This window comes from Pinus tabuliformis, chromosome 6 (assembly GCF_031772625.1).
Source record: "Pinus tabuliformis cultivar Carrire ecotype Pingquan chromosome 6, CPIR1, whole genome shotgun sequence".
In the NCBI taxonomy this organism is placed as follows: Eukaryota; Viridiplantae; Streptophyta; class Pinopsida; order Pinales; family Pinaceae; genus Pinus; species Pinus tabuliformis.
This window is the reverse complement of record NC_142292.1, coordinates 102917259-102938506: the sequence shown is the minus strand read 5'-3', so window position 1 is coordinate 102938506 and position 21248 is coordinate 102917259. Positions and strand designations below refer to the sequence as shown.

Here is a 21248-nt window from a genome sequence, read left to right as displayed (position 1 = left end):
GTCCTTTCATTGATTATTCATCATCATCGTGTGTAGAAGATGTTACAAGTGTTGCACACATGCCCGCCTCCCCCCTCTCCTTGTACTCTTCATTGTGTCATCTCTCTCTGTCTTGGGGTGCTATGGTTCTTGGAGAAGTTCAAGGTTTTTATAGGGTTAGGGTTTCACCATAAGGAGATAAAGAACCTAGGGCTTGTGATAAATTCTAGAGGAGCTTGATTGAGGAGGAGGAGAGTGAAAGTTTAAAACGTTTACAGTAAGCAATGCATACACATATTCTTTATAAAACGGAAAAGTAAACAATGGCAATCACACATAAGTATTGATGTTAGTTTGTTTTGGATCTTTGGTGGTGGCTAGGATTTTCATGATTTTCCCTCGCTAGGGTTTGAAGAGCTAGAGGTTGTACCAGCTTTGATATAAAGCTGTGTTATGTGCATGTGCTTCATTCTTCCATAAATATATTAAGTTTTGAGCTGTCCAAAACTTGTGTAATTACAGATTTGAATTTCAGCGTGCATTGTCTTTTTGATCTAGTAATTTCCAGCACTTGGTTATGCTGATTTGACATGGCATAGGGATGAAATTGTGAAGTAATTTAACATATAACTGGAAGGTAAGAGTGCAAATTCTCAGCTGTAATAAAATGTTTTAAAGGTCTGGTATATGCTTGTAAAAGTGTGCCCTGTTAACCTTACATGATGACATGAGTGGTGAATGCATATTTCAGGCATAACTTGTAGGGGCTAAGGGCCTACTGACACACACACACTCATTTTTTTGCTCGAGGATAGTGCATGATTAGATTGGGTGTGTTAATTCCTGTTGTTTTCTTCAGGATGACATGTGATGGATAGTGGTGAACATGTTGGTCTTTCTTGGTGAATCATATGGTTGGTTGTCTTGGTTGCTTGTTTGGTGGATTAGTTTTCTCTTCGTGATGCTTGAATTGTATGGTTCTGATGCTCCTTAGTGCTCCCTTTATGACTTTGCTCCTTGTACATTTGTATGAATCAATGAAATTGCAGAGCACCTTCCCCTTTTGCAATGATGTGTTCACCCAAGGTTTTGGATAGTGGATGATTTATTTTGAGCATTTGATTTAGGGATCAGCTGATAAATATGTCGGCTGAGAGTACACCTACCATAAGCCAGTTTTACAATTATGCTGTCCATGTATTGCCTGACCTCATTTTATCTCCAGATATAAGATGGTGACAACAAATTATTATTAGAATAATATTAATTAGTGTTTAATGCTTATTCTTATCAGCTGTTGCTATTTTTATCTTTTTAGCTGTTTCTTAGATGAAACTGGTTGTTTCTATTTCCTAATAGAAACTTGATGTTTCTATTACTGTAAATATCTCTGTATTATTATTGAGCTTCATTTTGCTCATTAATTCAATTCATTCATTGGAAATCCATATGCGTGTTTCGCACTGTTTTATGGTATCAGAGCACAGGTATCTTTCGAAATAATTTTTCATTACTTGAAAAATTCTGTAGTTCATTTCGAAATTGCTCTTGGAATCTGAATTTTTTTTGGCATCACCAATTTGCTGCTGCGGGTATAGCCTGTGGATCTGTCTGCACGCCGAGCGGCTGCATTCTATGCTGCGTGCTTAGGTTTCTTAAGCGCATCGCTGTTCTCTGCGTAAAACTTTTCTCTACGGCTGGGAGTCAACGTGGCAGCGAAAGCTGTTCCGGCTATCTTCAGTTCAGGCACGGAGGACATCATTGCGACTTTTCTCACCAGATCCGCACTCGTCAATTTTTCTTCCCTGTCCATTTAATTTGAAAATACTCAGGTAATAAAATATTATTACACAGTTGCATCTTTTAATCAGTTTGATGAGAGACGCGGGGAAGCGCTATTAAAGAAAGGCTGTTAAGGGGAAGACTCCCGAAGAGGTTTGGTCTGGCCGTAAGCCTAAGATCAGTCACCTCAAAGTATTTGGCTCAGTTGCATATGTTTGGATTCCAGCTGCTAAGCGCTCTAAGTTGGATTCCAAAAGCCAGAAACTCATGATGACAGGTTACAGTGATCATCACAAGGCCTATAGGCTGATAGATATAGTCACTGGTCGTCTTAGCTTCAGCCGGGATGTAGTATTTGATGAAGACAGAGGATTCTTTCAGTCTTCTCCTTCTGAGCAGTGTTCTGAGGATCAGCCTCACAGTGTTCTTCTTCCGGTAGGTCCACCTAATGGGAGGGATGATGCAGCATCAGTGTTTGATAATACACTACCTGAGCTTCCTCCGGAAAATAACCCTCCTCTTGCTGCTCCTATTGTTCTTGAGCCTTCTCCACCTCCTCCTGATATTGGTTCCTCTACTCTTCGGCCAAAATGGTGGGCTAAAACCATTGGTGATCTCCGGGATGATGAGCTCCTTGAAGGTAGAACTTCTAGACATAAGAGCAAACAGCAATCTACAGTAAATTTTGCTCTTATGGCTAACCTACACAGTATTTTTGAGCCTCAAACCTATTTAGAGGCTAAAGGTACATCTGAGTGGGAACAGGCTATGGAAGCTGAATTCCAGAGTCTTCAGAAGAATCACACGTGGACCCTTTCTGATCTTCCTGCAGAAAAAAAGCCCATCAGCTGCAAATGGGTGTATAAAGTGAAATACAAAGCTGACGGAACCCTAGATAAGTATAAAGCTCGTCTTGTGGCTCGAGGGTTCTCACAGAAGGAAGGCATCGACTATGAGGAGACTTTTGCTCCTACAGCCAAGATGAGTACCATACGGCTTGTCCTTGCCCTAGCAGCTCAGTTCAATTGGAAAGTTCATCAGATGGATGTAAAGAGTGCTTTCCTAAATGGTGACTTACAGGAAGAAGTCTACATGACGCAGCCTCCAGGATTCAAGGTTGCCGGTCAAGAACAGAAAGTGTGTAGATTAGCTAAAGCACTCTATGGATTGAAACAAGCTCCTTGGGCTTGGTACATGAAAATTGATCAGTACCTGACAGATCATGGCTTTCAGCGGAGCCCATCTGATGCAAACCTGTATATCAAGCATACTGGTGATGATATTTTGTTTGTGGTTGTCTATGTGGATGACCTTATCATTACTGGCAGCTCTGCACACTTGATCCATGGGATCAAACAAGACTTATGCAGCACCTTTGATATGACAGACTTGGGACTTCTTCATTACTGTCTGGGGGTTGAAGTCTGGCAGACTGAGAACAACATCTTTCTCTCTCAGTCCAAGTATGCCAAAAATCTTGTGGACAGGTTCAGAATGCAGGATTGCAAACCGGCCACGACTCCTATGGAACCAGGGCTCAAACTTTCAGCTCAGTCATCCTCCCCCCTTGTGGATGAAACTTTATTCAGGCAATTAGTGGGCAGCCTCATCTACCTTACTGCCACTAGACCTGACATCAGTTTTGCAGTGAGCTACATTTTCCGCTTCATGTCAGATCCTAAGGCTGATCATTGGATAGCAGCAAATCTTGTGCTACGATATGTGCGTGGCACTCCTGATTATGGACTCCTCTATACTCGAAGTTTCGATCCTATACTTAGTGGTTACACAGATTCTGACTGGGCCGGTTCGGTTGATGACAGTAAATCTACACTGTTTTAATTATGTATGGGTTTCAGAACTAAAATTTGTTACAACCAGACTTGCACAGTAGATCTGAACCTATCAAACCTTTAAAATGATCTCTACTGCTATAAGATGAGATTTTGAGTTAGAAAAATGTTTTCAAGACAAGACAAAGTGGCTCAAGCTGCTGCTTATTTCGGATTTCCTACTAAACCAAGAAATAATACATGTACCTAAACTGAAACAGTAATTGGAAGTGCTCATTTATGTTACATGTTACTGCATTTCCTACCTAATCTGAATCCACAAAACGATGAAGTAAAAGCTCATCATCTCCTGCATACCACATGCCATAATTAATAGTGCCCTTCAAATATCAGAGCACATGCTTAGGGGCTTTCCAATGTGACTGCTTGGGCTTCATCACGAGGAGATGACATTATATATATATGTGTGTGTGTATTTTTTACCCAGGAGAATATATTTATATTCCATATGAGGAATAAACATGTTTTGGTCCTCTAGTGAAGGCTCAAAGCCATTACAACAAAGCTCATCATGTCATTTGCAGAATTGAATCTAGGTGGGGAGGATAACAATCATTTGTCCCAACCATTCGAGATAAACCCAAATACATACACACACACATATATAGGTACATATATATTGTGTATGTGTGAAATGACAAATAGCAAATGCAAAAATAAAATATAGGCATAAAGATCCATTTTTTTTGGAAAATAGAACATTTACAAAATATTGACACTAGTTACTTCATCAATGATGATCTAACATGAGAAATTAGAGTTCAATACATGTAAGTTTAGAAATTAGAACCATAAACTATAATTTTCTCATCAAGTCATTTGTTGTCATCAAAATCAAAATGTATTACATAGATACTAAGCCACTAATACTATGAATGGCAATGGCAAATACAAAATAGAGTAGATACTAGAACCTAGATGGAAGAATCTCATAGCTCGTCATTGTCAGTGGTCTTCTTGTTAATTTTAGGCAACAATGGTATGTTCTATGCTGTAGAGCAATTTTATTTCAATTTCTTTATTAGCCCAGTATCAATATTCAGATTAGCAATCACATCAACATGATAGTAAAATGCAGATAGATCATAAACATAAACAGTAGAAGACAAGCCAAGACAAGAGGACACAAGATGTGGCACCAGCCTGGGTCAAACCCCAATGTGGGGAAACCCTTGACCAAATCTTCTTTTAGGCTTCAATAGTTCAGCAGAGAGAGATAATACAATTTACAAATCTGATAATTTATAACTGCAGCAAAAGAGCCCTAACCAGCAAGTCAATGTTGGTCAACAGGGCAGATTTGACCCTTAGCAAATCGGTCAACTTCAATCAACTTTCTCCTCCAAACAACAAGATAAAACAACCCTCAAAACAGTCAAATTCAACCCAGTCAAAGTCTGGTCAAACAACCCACCTGCGGTCAGCCCTAGCTGCAGTGAACGTTTAGCCTCGATTTCTGTGCCCATAAATACGACTTGCCCAAACAGAGATAGCCCTCACAAAAAAGAAGTCAAAGGAGGTCAATGCATGCCGGTCAACGCTTGGTCAAACTCTCCATAAATTTGGTCCCCTGAAATTTCAGCCTCCTAAAATTTTGTTCTCTTGAAATTTCGGCCTCCTGAAATTTCTCTATCCTGAAATTTTGCTCTCCTGAAATTTCAGACGTGTGTAGAGAGACAGGCTCAGAAATCCGTACTCAATCAATGAGGAGAGAGAGAGAGAAGTGTGAAGACGAGTGTGTCCAAATGAGGCTAAGTCACCTTCTATTTATATGCATCATTGAGGATGAATAGACGTGACTGTTGGGCTTCTGAGCCTACATAAGTTTGCTGGCCAACCTTGACAATTTGAACATAATCAAAATAAATTCATAACTTCATTTGTACATGTTAGAATCGGATGATCTTTGGATCAATCCTACACCTCTCGGAGAGAGGAATCCAAGAAAAATACCAGCTGTCGTAAATAAGATGACCCATGTGGAGTTTGGCACTAGTTGCGAATTTTAACACTCCCTCTCAACTAGGGAGAACTCCATTTGTTAATCCATTTGCCAATTTGTACTATCTCTGCCATCAATGCACTGCTCTGCTCTGCTGAACTATGAAGAAGAAGAAGTGATCGAGAATGTATCATACCATTCTCTACTGACCCGAAGTCAGTCCCAATCAAAGGAGAGTGTGTCATACCACTCTTACTGACCCGAAGTCAGTTCCAATCAAAAGAGAGTGTCTCATACCACTCTTACTGACCCGAAGTCAGTTCCAATTGATCCCAGATCAATATTGGTCATCCTAGCATAGGGAGTATGGTAGTACACGATGCGTCCATCGATAGTACTATGGTCCCTATCCTCATTTCCCTACTCATTGGCCAGATGAGAGGTACTTCCCATGAGTCCCATACTGCATGGGTAGGATGTGAAGGATGAACCACTCATCCTGCCCACATGTCGCCAAGGGGTATCGCAGGGGAAGCTTGAACCACTCACCTTGTACACAACAAACCACTAGGGGAAGGCTGAACCACTCACCCTGTACACAGCAAACCACTAGGGGAAGGCTGAACCACTCACCCTATTGTTGCTCATTGCTCCAAGAAGTTACCCAAGCCCCTCGGAGCTCCCAGAGCTCAATGTCCATCTCATACAGGACCCTCATAAGAGGGTCTCTCCACGACTCCAAGTCGTTCTTGGAAGGCCAAGAACTTAACCTTCTCAGGGGCTTTGTCAGAATATCGACGACCTGCTCATCAGTCCCAATGTGGTGGAGCCTTATTGCTCCTCGTTATACCATATCCCGGATAAAGTGGTACTTGATATTCATAATATATATGCTTGGAGCAATCATGAAACTTGGGATTCTCTCATAATTGGATCCCACTATAGTTGTAGCAGAGGATCACGGTGGTATCCAACACATGTCCAAACAACTCACTGAGGAGCTTCCTCAACTAGACAACTTCGCAGGAGGCCATACTAGTAGCTATGTATTCGGCCTCGGCATTGCTCAAGCCAACCGATTTCTGCTTCCTGCTCATCTAGGATATCGAAGCAGAACCCTAAGAAAAACAACATCCAGAAGTGCTCTTGTGATCCACCACACTGCCAGCCCAATCAACATCAGAATAACCATGCGGCCTCACATCTCCTACAATGTATCTCTGTCCATGAGTGATTGAGCCCCGAAGATATCTTAGAAGGTTCTTGGCACCAATCCAATGTATATGATGAGGCTCAACCATATATTGGCTCAATGTGTTAACTGCAAAACATATGTTCTGACAAGAGTTCACCAAGAACATCACTGCTAGTAGCATTTCCCAATTCAGTTCTAGTAGCACTACCACATAACTTCTTAAAGTTAAGTTCCATTGGAGTAGTCACAGGCTTGTAGTCCACCATCCCAAATCTTTCCAATATCTTCACAATATATTTTCCTTGAGAGAGGAAAATTTCACCTGGCTTTTGCCAGACCTCCAACCCTAGGAAATAGTGCATTGGTCCTAGGTCCTTCATCTCAAATTCAGAAGCCAACTCCCTCTTACATTTGTGAATGAGAGGGTCTGCACCTGTCAGAAAGAGGTCGTCCACATAAAGTACTAGATTGAGAGGTTTAGCTTTTTCAACCTTAAAGTAAAGGTTCGGATCGACTTCACTTTTAGTGAATCCCAGCTTCATCAGATAGCTATAGATCCTCTCATACCAAGCCCGAGGTGCTTGCTTCAATCTATAAAGAGCTTTCTTCAACTTGCATACATGAGATTCCCGATCATGAACCTCAAACCCCTCGGGTTGTTCCACATAGACTTCCTCTTTGATTGAACCATGCAAGAAAGCGGTCTTGACATCCATCTGATGTAGGTTCCATCCTTGCGAGGCAGCAAGGGCTATGATCGAGCAGATGGTGGTGTATCGGGCAACAGGTGCAAATATCTCATCGTAATCTACACCTTCCTTTTGAGAGAAGCCTCGAGCAACAAAGCGAGCCTTGAACTTTTCTGCACTTCCATCAACTCCATGCTTGATTTTGTAGAGCCACTTAGAGGTGACAACTAATTTGTCTTGGGGTCTAGGGACCACATCCCAAACATCATTCTTCATAATTGACTCGTATTCTTCGAATGATGAAGGTTCATTTTGAATGATAGTGCTCATGGCGGTCAAATATCCGTGATACCTGTTTGGCTTCTTGCTTTCACGGAAAGTCCCCATTGGTGCAATGTGTCTCTTGGCATCTTCGAGTCTCCCTAAGCCATGAGGGTCTCCTTTTGGAGGAGGAGGGCTCATGAGGAGGAGGATCAATAGGATCCATAGGTTCATCAACATCAAGCATGGTTTCGTCTTCTTTTGCACCCTAATTTTTAGTGTCAGCTTCTTTGTCCTTCCTTAGGATAAGAAGTTTGTTTATCTTCCTGAGGGCCATATATTCGTCGAAGGTGACATCATGACTTATCTCAAATTCCTTTTGACCAGCCACATAAATTCTATATCCCTTAGAATTTTCACTATAGCCCACAAAGATTCCTTCCTAGATGCACCCAATTTGCTTCTTTTCTCTTTTGGCACATGAAAATATACGAGACTTCCAAAAATTCTAAAATGAGAGACATCGGGTTTCTTACTAGTGAACATTTCTTCGGGAGTGTTGGAGTCTAATGCTTGATTAGGGCATTGGTTTTGAACATACACGACGGTATTTGCAGCTTTAGCCCATAGGAACTTCGAAAGGCCTTGATCACGAAGCATGGCATGTACTGCTTCTACAATAAAGCGATTCTTCCTTTCAGCCACACCATTATGCTTAGGAGTGTATGGCGTTGTAGTCTCCCTCTTAATGCCAACTTCTCTGCAACAATCTTGAAATTCATTGGATTCGTACTTGGTCCCATTATCAGTCCTCAATATCTTGATTTTCTTCTCGGATTGGTTTTCGATTAAGGCTTTGAAGTGTCGGAACCAGGTGAACACTTCATCCTTCTTCTTTAAGAAGTAGATCCAGCTCTTGTGAGAATAATCATACATAAAGGTGGAATAATATAAGTATCCTCCCAAAGAGTTTACGGGCATCATACCAGATATGTCGGAGTGGATCAATTGCAATATATCTGTGGTCTGGCTAGTACTTGAGGGGAATGGTCCCCTTGTAAGTTTTCCTTCGACACATCCCGGAGATACACCTTCATGCTCTACTTTGAACTCGGGCATACCTGTCACCATCTGTCTCACATCGGGTAGGGCCTAATAATTAAGATGGGCAAATCTCTGGTGCCATAGTTAAGATTGTAGAGATGTGTCGCAAGACATGGCTCCCAATGGACTTCCTCCAACTTGATACAAAATGTCAACCCTGAATCCAAGAGTAAAAGCATCTTTAAAATTTCTTTTCCAAACATGTACCTTTCCATCGATGAATGCCACCTTGAATCCTTTGTCCTCCATGGCTGAAATGGACACCAGGTTCTTCTTGAGATCAAGTACATATAGTACTTCTTGCAAATGAATAGTGTTACCTTGATTTAATTGAAGGGTAACATTCCCTACTCCCTTCACAGGATAGGTGGCATCGTCTCCAACGATGATCTCCAAGTTTGTCTCCTTTTCTATCTGATTAAAGAGGGTTTCCTTGTATTCGGTGAAGTGCCTTGAGGCACCACTATCAATTAGCCAATTTCCCAAAGTGTCTGGAGGAGAGGCAGTGGAGAGGGCCAATATAAGATAGTACTCTTTTTGCTTATTGTTAACAACATTTGATTCTTCATACCTGGAGTTCCTTGATTTCTTGGAGGGTCGACCATTTCCTTGATGTCCCGCATTCCTTTTTCCTTTGCCATTGGACTTGCCATTCCTTTGATCATTGTTGTTGAAGTTGCCCCTGGAATGATTGTGATCATCATCACGCGATGTGTCCCTGACTCCCTACTATTTGGACACTCCCTTGCATAGTGGCCAAACTTATTGCAAACAAAACACCTGCCCTTCCTTTCTCCCTTAGATCCAGGCTTTCCATGGAAATGACCTTTAGACCCTGCATTATTTCTCCTTTTGGCATGAGCGGAGAATGTAGTGGGGTTGCTTCTATTAGAAGGCATTTCTTGCTCCACAATTCTTGATTCTTCTTGAATGCATCTTGACATCAATTCTTCAAACCTTGGAATTCAATCATTATTGAGGACAGTGGTTCTAAATACATACCACTCAGGTGGGACTCTTCCAAGGGTGGTGAGAGTAAGTTCCCTGTTAGGAATGACTTCACCAATCGAGGGTAGATCATTCTTGATCTCAGTAATCCTCAAGAAATAGGATTGAATATCCTCGTCCTTTCCCTTCTTAATATCCTTCAATTTATTCTTGAGAAATAGAATTTGATTAGCATTACTAACCTTGAACATGTCGACCAACCTGTCGTAGATCTCCTTGGAGGTCTTCAATTCGAAGATGTAGGCCACCAAATGCTTGTGAATGGAATCCTTGATAATCTTTTTTGCTTTGACTTCAATCCTATTGTACTTGGTCTTTGCAGCAGCCGATGCATTTGAAGGAGGTTCAGGGATTTTACCCTGCACATAGTCCATCACTTCTTTTTCTTCCAAGGTCAAATCAAGAGACATCTTCCATCCATGATAGTTAGATTTATCATGGAGCTTGTCTTTAGCTGGGAAGTAGGATGAGGAACCCATTGAACCTTTTGTCCTTGTCCAACTGTCTTTGGTGATTGCTCTTTCACTCTTGCTTGGGCTTTGTCTTCACCTCACCTCTGATACCATGTTAATTTTAGGCAACAATGGTATGTTCTATGCTTTAGAGCAATTTTACTTCAATTTCTTTATTAGCCCAGTATCAATATTCAGATTAGCAATCACATCAACATGATAGTAAAATGTAGATAGAACATAAACATAAACAGTAGAAGACAAGCCAAGACAAGAGGACACAAGATGTGGCACCAGCCAGGGACAAACCCCAATGTGGGGAAACCCTTGATCAAATCTTCTTTTAGTCTTCAATAGTTCAACAGAGAGAGATAGTACAATTTACAAATCTGATAATTTATAACAGCAGCAAAAGAGCCCTAACCAAAAAAGTCAACATTGGTCAACAAGGCAGATTTGACCCTCAACAAATCTTCAACTTCGACCTCCAAACAACAAGATAAAACAACCCTCAAAACAGACAAATTCAACCCAGTCAAAGTCTGGTCAAATAGCCCACCTGCGGTCAGCCCTAGCTGCAGCCAACGCTAGTCAACAGTCAACGAATGCTGGTCAACGCTTGGTCAAACTATCCAGAAATTCGGTCTCCTGAAATTTCGGATGTGTGGAGAGAGAGAGGCCCAGAAATCCGTACCCAATCAATGAGGAGAGAGAGAGAGAAGTGTGAAGATGATTGTGTCCAAATGAGGCTAAGTATCCTTCTATTTGTATGCAACGTTGAGGATGAATAGACGTGACTGTTGGGCTTCTGAGTCTACATAAGTTTGCTTGCCGATCTTGACAATTTGACCATATTCAAAATAAATTCATAACTTCATTTGTACATGTCAGAATCAGATGATCTTTAGATAAATCCTACACCTCTCGAAGAGAGGAATCCAAGAAAAATATCAGCTGTCGTAAATAAGATGACCCATGTGGATTTTGGCCCTAGTTGCCAATTTTAACACCTCCTCCATGTCAAAATTATCCAATTCACCACCATTTCCGTTGCTTCCTCCTCCTCCTTTATATCCAATCCAAGATCTACATTTTTTGGTGTGGAGGATGACTCCAAGAGGATCAATATGAACTAGGGTACCTTGGGGCCATTTCAGACAAGACGAATCCCCATAGCGATACCAACGGGAATGGAGGGCCAACCAATGTGTCTTATCTTATGAGTATTTTGTCCTCCAAAGTTTACGAGGTGGCCAATGAATCCCCACTGCAGTATGCACCCAAGACAATTCAGAGGTCCGGGGTGAGGATTTTACTGAAGCGCGAGGGTTTGCAGCATGTAAGTATATTCGTTATGAATGAACATGTCATCTCGGTTTGTGTCTTGGTAATTGTCAAATGTGGATTTGTGGGTTTGTTTACTTTTGAATTTTTTTTACATACGAGCCATGTTGAAAATTTAATTCATGGATACATGGATCTGATTCCAAAGACTTAAACTTAAAAATTGAAACAATAAAGATGCTGAAACACCAATCAAAGCTTCATATTTAAAAACATAAAACCATAGGCTGATAGATTAGGGAAAGAGGATCTGCACATATAAACTTGAGATCAATGCAGCAAGTGCCAAGTAGTAGATTTGAGAAATGCACTTTCAGAAATTACAAATTGACAAACAAAAAATATGCAATAACACTCATGAAACTTCGATTAACTTTGAGAAGAATGACTACAAAACGGTCAAAGACAAGAGAGAAGCACTCTAGGTAGTTGGGTGCCCTCCTTACTTGTGTTCTCTTCAATTGACTTGCCCTCTAACCCACAAGCATGAATGTGGAAGATGAATGCAAATCAATAGATAAGATGGCAAAGGCTTGTTTTTAACTCTCCTTATGTAAATACTAACTACTCTAAGGAGGGCACACAACTTAGAAAAGAGACATACTAAATTTATGCTAACATGTATGGAGAGATCTTGAGTATATTTGAGTTTCTCTATAGGTGGAATGCACTAGTCTACATGAGAGGGTGCACTAAGAATTATGATTCTTTTCTGAAATAAAACACAGTCGTCCTTATTCATGCAAGCAACCATTGCTTAGTGCCGACTCTACTGACTAATCACTAGTTTACTTGTAGTGTAAAATCAGAAAAACCCTAAAAATTTAGGGAATTCCTAGAATATAGGAAGTGACATAAATGATGACTAATAACTACTTCATTGTCCATGTAAATATAGAAGCTCCTAAAATTTAGGAAACTCCTAAAATTTAAGAAGTGGAGAAAATGATTTGGAGAACATGCTTAGAGCAACAAACTTAAATTTTCGTGGTGGTTTGGGAGGACATTTAGATTACTGGATCAATTAAAGCTACAACTACTTCACCTACTTTGTATCCTTTGGTTGCGTTATCCATGATCAACTATATGAGTTTTTCCTTGATTTGGAATTGCAAATGGAGAGAGCATCTCTCTTGTGGTCAATACAATCTTTAGCCATGAGGGTCATTGAAGGATTGGAGTTGGGATCACAGACATCAGATTTTTGTTACTATTGAACAATGTCAGGTTCCTCGATTGCCTATTGTAGTGCAATAAGGAAAGCCTTGGCCCTTTTGTCCTATAAAACACAACATCATCATGGGAGTGACCATACCGCTTGTGTAAGAGAAAAAGTTTCTTATTCCCTCAACTATTGAGGCTAGTTCTCTCTTAATCAAAATGAAATGTGTTTCGGAGAGAAGCGAAAGACAGGTCCCTTCTTCCCAAGGGTTGTGAAAACTGCATAGCAAGCTGATTAGCCTTAGGCTACTTAGCCTCGATCTTGGAAGATGGTTGACAGGTGTGATCCCATGAAGAATTGGCAAGTGTTTTAGCTTTGTTTTTATAGAGAAAAGCAATCAAGGAATGAATTGAATGTGAAGGGTATTTTTAGGATCCCTTATCTCAAGTTTGATGGACAATTTGTTGAAGACCTCAATACACTATAAATTGCTCAAGGATCTGTCGAAGTTGCAATCACCTTGCCAACATCTCATCTGTTAAATCTCTTTATACCAACCCAGATTTATTTTATCGCAACAATTATTTTTCCCATCCATTTATTTTATTAACCATATAAATTTTGAATTATTGAAAAATAAATCATTGGTATTTAAACATCTAGAAATTTATGTGCAGTGGAAATAAAATCAAAGAGAGATCAATTACACATTGCACTAGATAAACACCCACACCAATTCTCTTTCATTAATTTAATATGGAAAATTAGGGTTTCGACCCACACAAAATTTACAAAGAAAAATATAGTGATTGGAACCTGCAACTCGGCCCCACTGGAATAATTTGGCCAACCAGAAACTAGCCACCAAAGAAATTCGGCCTGAAGAAAATCGACTCACCTCTAAATTTGGCCTGAAGAAAATCGACCCACCTCTAAATAGTAAATTGGCCCCTGCGCTTTGCCCTCGCTCAACCTCTACACACTCACAACTCGGCCCTGGCAAATCGACCACCCCAACAACTGCGCCTCGTCCTCGCTTCACTAAATCGACTTTTCCAATCTCCAACAAATCGATCTCCTAGAAACACTCCCTAAATTATCCCTATATTCTCCTTTCGTCTCCTTTGTCTAACTGAGCCTCCCACTCTAGAGAATTCACCCTCTCCTTGAGAAAATCACTTTACCAAAAATGTTGCAACTGCCTCTCTTCTTTATCTATGTCTTGACGTCTCCCTTAGGATTTCATTTATAATCTTCATTAAGCCCAGATCTCTAACCCTAATCTCCATTCTATAAGATCTAGGAGATCAATGGTTGAGATTATTTCTAAGTCACTAAAACAATTTTATTATTTATCCTTAGAAAATGACTTAATAGTCCACAATAATTAATTGACTTTAATTATTGTACTTTTCCTAAGTAGACTTAGGAAAGTAGACATAAATACCTAAAGAGGCAATAAATCTTCTCCTACATGCCAAGACACCAGGCCTATGCAAAAGGCATTCCGAAGCTATTACAAGCTTCAACATCATCCTTGTCCCTAATGCATTGAACTACTTGTAGATAATCAACCTTAAAGTCATCCTTATTGATAGTGTGATTGCAAGGCATTGAATGTGTACTAGGTGAGGCATTCTTGTTCATGTATACCTCAACTGTCAATTGATTCCTAGACTCTTTCACATTAGATAGGTCTTGAAGTAGGCCTCTAGATTATAGAGTTAAGAGCCATAGGTTGTCACTATTCAAGACTTTGTCAAATTTGAGGATGGAAAGGTTTGTGTACAACTTGAAGGGTTGATGGCCAATAGCAATACCTATAGGTATATTGGGTTGTCATTGGATAGCTTCCCATCAATACTTGGCTTGGATGCTGTTGGATGGCAAGTGTTTCCCTGATGCTACTACTCTAGCATGTGTTCGTCCTTGGGTGTTAGCTTTTGGGGTTCTCTGAAAGTGTTTACACCATGTTTAGGGGTATTTTATGAGATTCAAATTTTAGGGTACATGGTGTATGATCAGCCCCTTGATGATCCATAATGGATTTGCAAATGGGAGATGTGCTGTGATGGTTTGCAGCGTGCACATTATAGATAGCTTATTTAGTGATTGCTTGACCTCAAGTGGGTGATTGCATGATTTTTTTCCCTAGGGCATTGGAGATCTTTAGACAACTTGGTGATGTTCTACATGATGACCACATGGAGATAGTTGCTTGGAGAAAACCCTACATAGGAGGAGAAGGACTTCACATCTTGGAGGAGGGCATTGGGCCCTAGATAGCATCGGTAGCTTGGATGCATGTGTGGAGTCTTGGAGTTGACTCGGTGACACTTGGGTTGCTGTTGTGTTCATGCAAGGGGTGTGGACCCAATGAAGTACATGGGTTAGGAGGTTCATTAGACTCATGAAAGGCTTGTAGGAGGTTTGACACACCTCATGGAGCGCCCTTGCATTTGGAGCCTTGCTTATGGATGACATAACCTTGGAGCTCGACATGTGTACCCTTGGAGTGTAGCACTCTAATTGTGCGAGCCTATAGGTGTTATTATAGGTTTCTTTTAGGGACATAGTCCCACATATGCACTGTTGGCCTCCATTAACTCACTCATCATTCTTGTTCACACTTGTGTTAGGGATGTCGTCAAGAGGAGCCCACTACTGCTCTCTCTCCTAGATCTTCTTTTTCATTTTCTCTCTCTCTTGGAGTGGCCAGGGTTTCTTAAACTTCTTGGAGCATCTTGAAGATTAGGATTAGGGTTTCATCCCTTGGAGACTTAAGGATGATTTTTTAAAGTGATTTAACATTATAATTGTAGTAAGGGCAGATTTTCTGCTGTATTTACAGCTGTCCTAAGTGATTTTCAGATCAATTATATGCATAATAAGATTGCTCAAGAGGGCTGAAACTTAACAGAACAGTTGGTATCTTATCTCTTGAATTGCCTATTGAATTGGGGTTGTTAAGAGTTTAAACACTGTCCACTGTTGCGATATTTATATTTGATAAAACCCCTAGGGTAGAAAATTCAAGGGTTAAGATCTGGAAACCTTCAGTTAATAGGTGAAGTTTCTATTTTACATTAATTGGTGTTTATCAAGAAATTTCTACAAGAGTGAGGGTAGAGTCTTGAGAGCATTCTATGTCTCCAGAAGAGTTTCAGTGATCCATGTATTGAAGTTGACTTATGCAGATTTGGAACTTTCAAATAGAAAACTGTGGGTACCAGTCATGGCATGGGTCCCCCAATTAAAAAATTGCAATTGTGTTTTGAAGCTTTAGTTTAATTCATGGTTTTACAAGGCTATTACTTTTCAGCAGGTTGAACAACTGCATAGAGAGTTGTGGAACAAGTATTCTGGAAGTTGTGGTAAGGCATACAACTTATGGTACTATGAGTCACAAATAGATGGGAATCACAAATGTAGGAAAATTGCAGAATTTTGTCGAAAAATGTGGAAATGAGGAAAATCAATGAGAGAAGTCCAAGTGATAATGAGTTTCGTATTTTCTGATGGCTTGAAATCAGGAAAGGTTTGTGTCGATGTGCTTCTAAATCACCAACCATTGAGAGTTGAGAGCTTTATGGGAATTTTAGGCAGGAAAATTCCCCTAGAACTATCAATTCTTTGCATAGCGCTAAAGAAACCCTGATTTTTAGGCTCTGATACCAGTTGATATGAGCACAGTAACAACAGTTTGAAATACTCACATACAAGAAACCAAACAATAGAGCAAGTAGGCGAGTAAAAGAGGATATTGCTGAACTGTACACTCTATATTGCATTAGGTTATATGGGAGCACAAAACTTATGGTGTATGATCATCTTTGACCAAGTCCCCATAAAATACAATAAAGTAGGTAAGTAGAAATTTCGGATGAAATCGCCCGAAAAAGACATGACAATTGTACTAAAGTGCAGAGGAGATAAAGTACAAATACAGTACACGTGTGAACACATCCACTAGACTACACCTCATCAAGGACTGCAGCACTGCCTCTATAATGTGCAGACCATTGCAAAGCTTCCCAACATCACTGACAGCACAGAATGAATGATCTTCGGCACTTCAAGAATTTTCTTTTTAGATACATAATTAAAACCCTCCTTTGTGCAACAGTTGAGGAATTTTCCTAGTGGACACTGACTTCTCATCCTAGAGTGGTTTATTTATCTGAGCACTTTCTTATATTATTATATAAATATAGGTTATATTTGTTAAAAACATTATTACAACTTTTAGAATTAAAGCTGAAAAAGGGGGAAATATTGTTAATTTCTTATGGAAGTGATATTATTTATGCTTTTATTATTCTTTGTTCCTTTGTAGAACTCTCTGTTAACCTTTATATTGGACTAGAATCAGGTAACTACATCTACTCAGAGGCTGCCTTTCGTGATATTCTTTATGCTTTATTATTCTTTCCTCCATTGTAGAACTCACTGTTAACCTTTATATTGGACTAGAATCAGGTTACTACATCTACTGAAGCTGCCTTTTGGGCCTATGGGTGTTCAATATTGCAGGAATTCATATCTCGTACTTCACCAGTCTTTGCATTTCATGCAGGTTAAACTAATGTTGAAAATGGAAATGTTTGATACCTACACTGATTACTGTCAAGTAATCTGATCCTCTGCTGGCAATTCTTTGGTTCTTGAATACTGCATGAGAGTTATATGGAGATAATCATCTGAAATAATGTTGTAACTATTTATGCACAGGTTTTTTCATTCAAGTTGCGTGGGGCATACAACATGATGGCAAAACTACCAAAAGAGCTGCTAGAAAAAGGAGTTATTTGCTCATCAGCAGGTAACCATGCTCAAGGAGTCGCATTGGCAGCAGAAAGACTCAAGTGTAATGCAGTGATTGTAATGCCTGTAACTACACCTGAAATCAAGGTTCTAGTTGTTTCTTGCTTTACTTGGCGGGCCAAAGCATCTTTATGGTTGATAACTTTATTTTCTAGCCTTCTAATCAAGATCATTTCTTTGCTTAAATGGTTGGTCTGTCACTTAATTTTTTACCTGAATGAATTATTCAGCCCTCTGTTAGAGCATATAGGCCAGATATGGAATAACCAAAACTTGTAGAAGTTTTTATTTGGCCATTGGAATGGTTGACGTCGAAGTCATGTTAGTTGTTCAGCATCTTAGAGTAGACATTCACTAGTGTGGTTTTTTGCAGTGGAAATCAGTTGAACGTCTAGGTGCAACTGTAGTACTTATTGGAGATTCCTATGATGAAGCCCAAACTTATGCGAAGCGACGAAGTGAAGAAGAGGGCCGCATTTTTATACCTCCTTTTGATCATCCGGATGTCATCATAGGCCAAGGGACGATTGGAATGGAAATTGTACACCAAAATCCAGGCCCACTACATGCTGTATTTGTCCCTGTAGGTGGGGGCGGTCTAATTGCCGGTATTGCTGCTTATATGAAGCAAGTTCGACCAGAGGTCAGTCCAGATCCACTACTTCACATTTAACCACCCAGTGCAGAAAAATTGATGAAATGACATAACAAATAATATAGATAGATGCATCTTCTTTCTGTTGTTTCTTTAACTCTGGCATGTTTTTGTTTTTTATTGGTAGGGTATGGTGTAGGAGTTCTATGAGGTAAAAAGACATTAAGTGGGTAGACTGCAGTCTTTTGGTTTTTAATAGATATGGAAACTTAGATCATTAGAACCAGAGCCATCCTTTTTTACTAGGTTCTTTTTGTTTGCAACCTTTATACAACTCAGAGGTGTGAATCGAGATACGTCCCCGAGTATTGAACTTGTCTATTGGCTGAGGTGTGAACCTGTACTCATCACTTGATCAACTGATGACACTTTGTTTCTACAAGTCGTTATGTGAGAATTGAAATATAACTTGCTTGGGTTAGTATCTTGGCTCGGCATAGATATAAATTCAAACACGATTAAGGTTACTTGATTTGTTTCACATAAAAGGACAATGTTTTGAGATCACCTTTATTTTTATGCTTTATCTTCACACTATAAATGAGATTCGGAGATATTACATTATGGATTGGGCTCTTTGTCATCGTCTAACCACAACTTCATCAAAATGAGCATCTATATTGGAGTGCAATGCAACCTGCTTGGACTCTAGAGGTAGGTGGTGACCCATAAAACTGTATGAGTAAGGGGAGGAAACATGGCCAAACCAGACCTCCAAGATGGCAAAAGTTACACAGGGTCCATGCTTACTAATTTGTTCCTTCATTCAGTAACCGTTATCAATTGTAATCTAGGTAATAAAATAATATAGCACCTTAAGGTGAAAATGGCATCTGAAGGTGAAGAATAACATTCAGAGGTGGAACATACCCCTGAAAGTGGACAAAAGTTATCAGAGTTAATGTGGTGTCAAAGCTAGTATAAAGTTTAAACTTACTGTCATCTATCCTAAAGCCAAGTCTATGGCTCATGATTATGCAACCTAGTATAATTAATGTGTTTGTGTGTGTGTGTGAGAGAGAGAGAGAGAGGCAATCGTTTCATGTATAAACATACCTAGATTAAGGAGGAATTACCAAGTTACCAAGATACAGATGCAAAGAGGGATACAAATAACTATGCAGATATGGCATGCATTTTTTTGTAAGTAAAAAATTATTACTTCCATTAATAGTACAATATAATACAAAAATGGAGAAGTGAACTTGCTCCCCAGAAACTGATATGGCTTGTTAATTATTTTGATAGTTTCTGGTCATTACTTATTTTCCTTAGAAAGAAGTAATAATTTCTATTTAAGTTGAACAGAAAATACATACAGCAGATGCTTATAGCATTCGAGAAAAATATTGAAAATTTTACCAAAAATATATGAAGGTGGTCATGGTCTTGTATGGGGATGATAATAATTTTTTTTGTGATACTTTGATAATTAGACAATTTCTTCGTACTCTGCAGAGTTTTTTTGTCTACTCTGAAGAGCTTAATCTGTTTTATTAACAAAACCAAGAAACTGGAAAGGTCTCCTTCAGCAACTGAGTAAAACAAGGCTGTAAAAAGCTATAAGCATATGGACTGTGATGTTCTGAGTTTCAAAACCCAAACACTGAAACGATGCTTTCAGTCAGAACTTATCCATCCTTGATTTCCTTTACATGATACAAACTAAGTGTCAGCGGCTAACTGGATCCATCCTTGATTTCCTTTACATGATACAAACTAAGTGTCAGCGGCTAACTGGATGCCCTCCTTTGAAAGGGAATTGGCCTCAGAATTGACGCCTTTATAGACATGAAAGATAGAAATATTGTTAAAAGCTGAAACCATTTTATTCCCCGTTCAAATATAGGAATCAGTAACAGATTGACCATCTTGGATTTCCCATTTATTCAATTAATAAGCACCAAGGAATGTCCAAAAACCTGAAGCTTGGACAAACTGTTATCTCCTATCAATTTCAAAAGCAACTTTAGAAATTTTGAGAATTGGGCAATCAATGTATCTCTGAAATTTTACCCCATTTAGTTCAGGTTTCCCAGATCTAATCCCTGTGAACTTTCAGCCTTAGGGATTCTCTGAAATATTGAATTACAGCAGTAATATTTCACTTACCTTAAAGGCAAATTTTCTCGGCAGTTGAAGAGAATAAATATCTTAGAAGAGTACTTCAATGATACAGTGTTACGGTGCTTAGGGCACACTTTTCAAGGCATATAACTGATCTCAAATATCTCATTACAGAAGATTATAACAGCAGCAAATCTACTCCTTTATTTTCAAGATATGTATGAAATCACTTAACCAACTCAGCTATATGTTATGTGAAATCAATATGAACAGAAAACAATAAATTCTACTCACATTAAGATAACATATGCTGAAAATGAAATCTGCAAGTACATAATATTTGGACAGCTGGAACCTTATATATATATATATATATACATGAAAGATGAAGGACAAATACATACCCCAGTTTTATGACGAAGTTGGTACAAGTCAAATTTCCAAACCCTAGATAGGGGAACCTTAAGAAAACCCTAGCCACCAACTCCTAGTGAGGAATCACTCCAAACCAAAGTTGTTTATTCCACCAAAGATCGCCTACATGCACCATCAAGAGTGTCAAGTCCTCCTTGGCACATATAACAAGCTTGTGTCACACAAACTCTCTACACTAGCATCTTTGTCTGCCTTGTGGTTTACAAACCTTAGCCATTTTACATCACACAATTACATGTTAAGACAATTCTAGTCTAGCTGCCAAGTCTACATGTCCATCCCAGGGTTTGAGTTCTCAAACCCTAAGCCTTTAGTTTTTGCATCAACACAAGCACCAAAATCTCCATGGAATATCGAGAAGACAATAGTCTAGTTTTCTTCCAAGCAAGGGGCATCACGCCAAACTCAAGACTCATGAAGCTAGTCTTTACATGATCTTGCCATAGCCTCACATCCCAAAAGAACAAGGCTCCAAAACCATGCAAGGCATGAGCTC

At 39.5% G+C, this 21248-nt stretch overlaps 1 protein-coding gene across 1 annotated transcript in view; it reads left to right on the top strand.

Moving 5' to 3' along the window:
* LOC149257462 (threonine dehydratase 1 biosynthetic, chloroplastic-like) overlaps positions 1 to 21248 on the top strand; it is a 138549-nt gene that overhangs the window by 9593 nt on the left and 107708 nt on the right. The window contains exons 2-3 of the mRNA XM_089414326.1: positions 17503 to 17682; positions 17969 to 18238. Of these exons, the coding sequence (XP_089270452.1) occupies positions 17503 to 17682; positions 17969 to 18238 (450 nt within the window). The remainder of the gene's footprint in view (positions 1 to 17502; positions 17683 to 17968; positions 18239 to 21248) is intronic.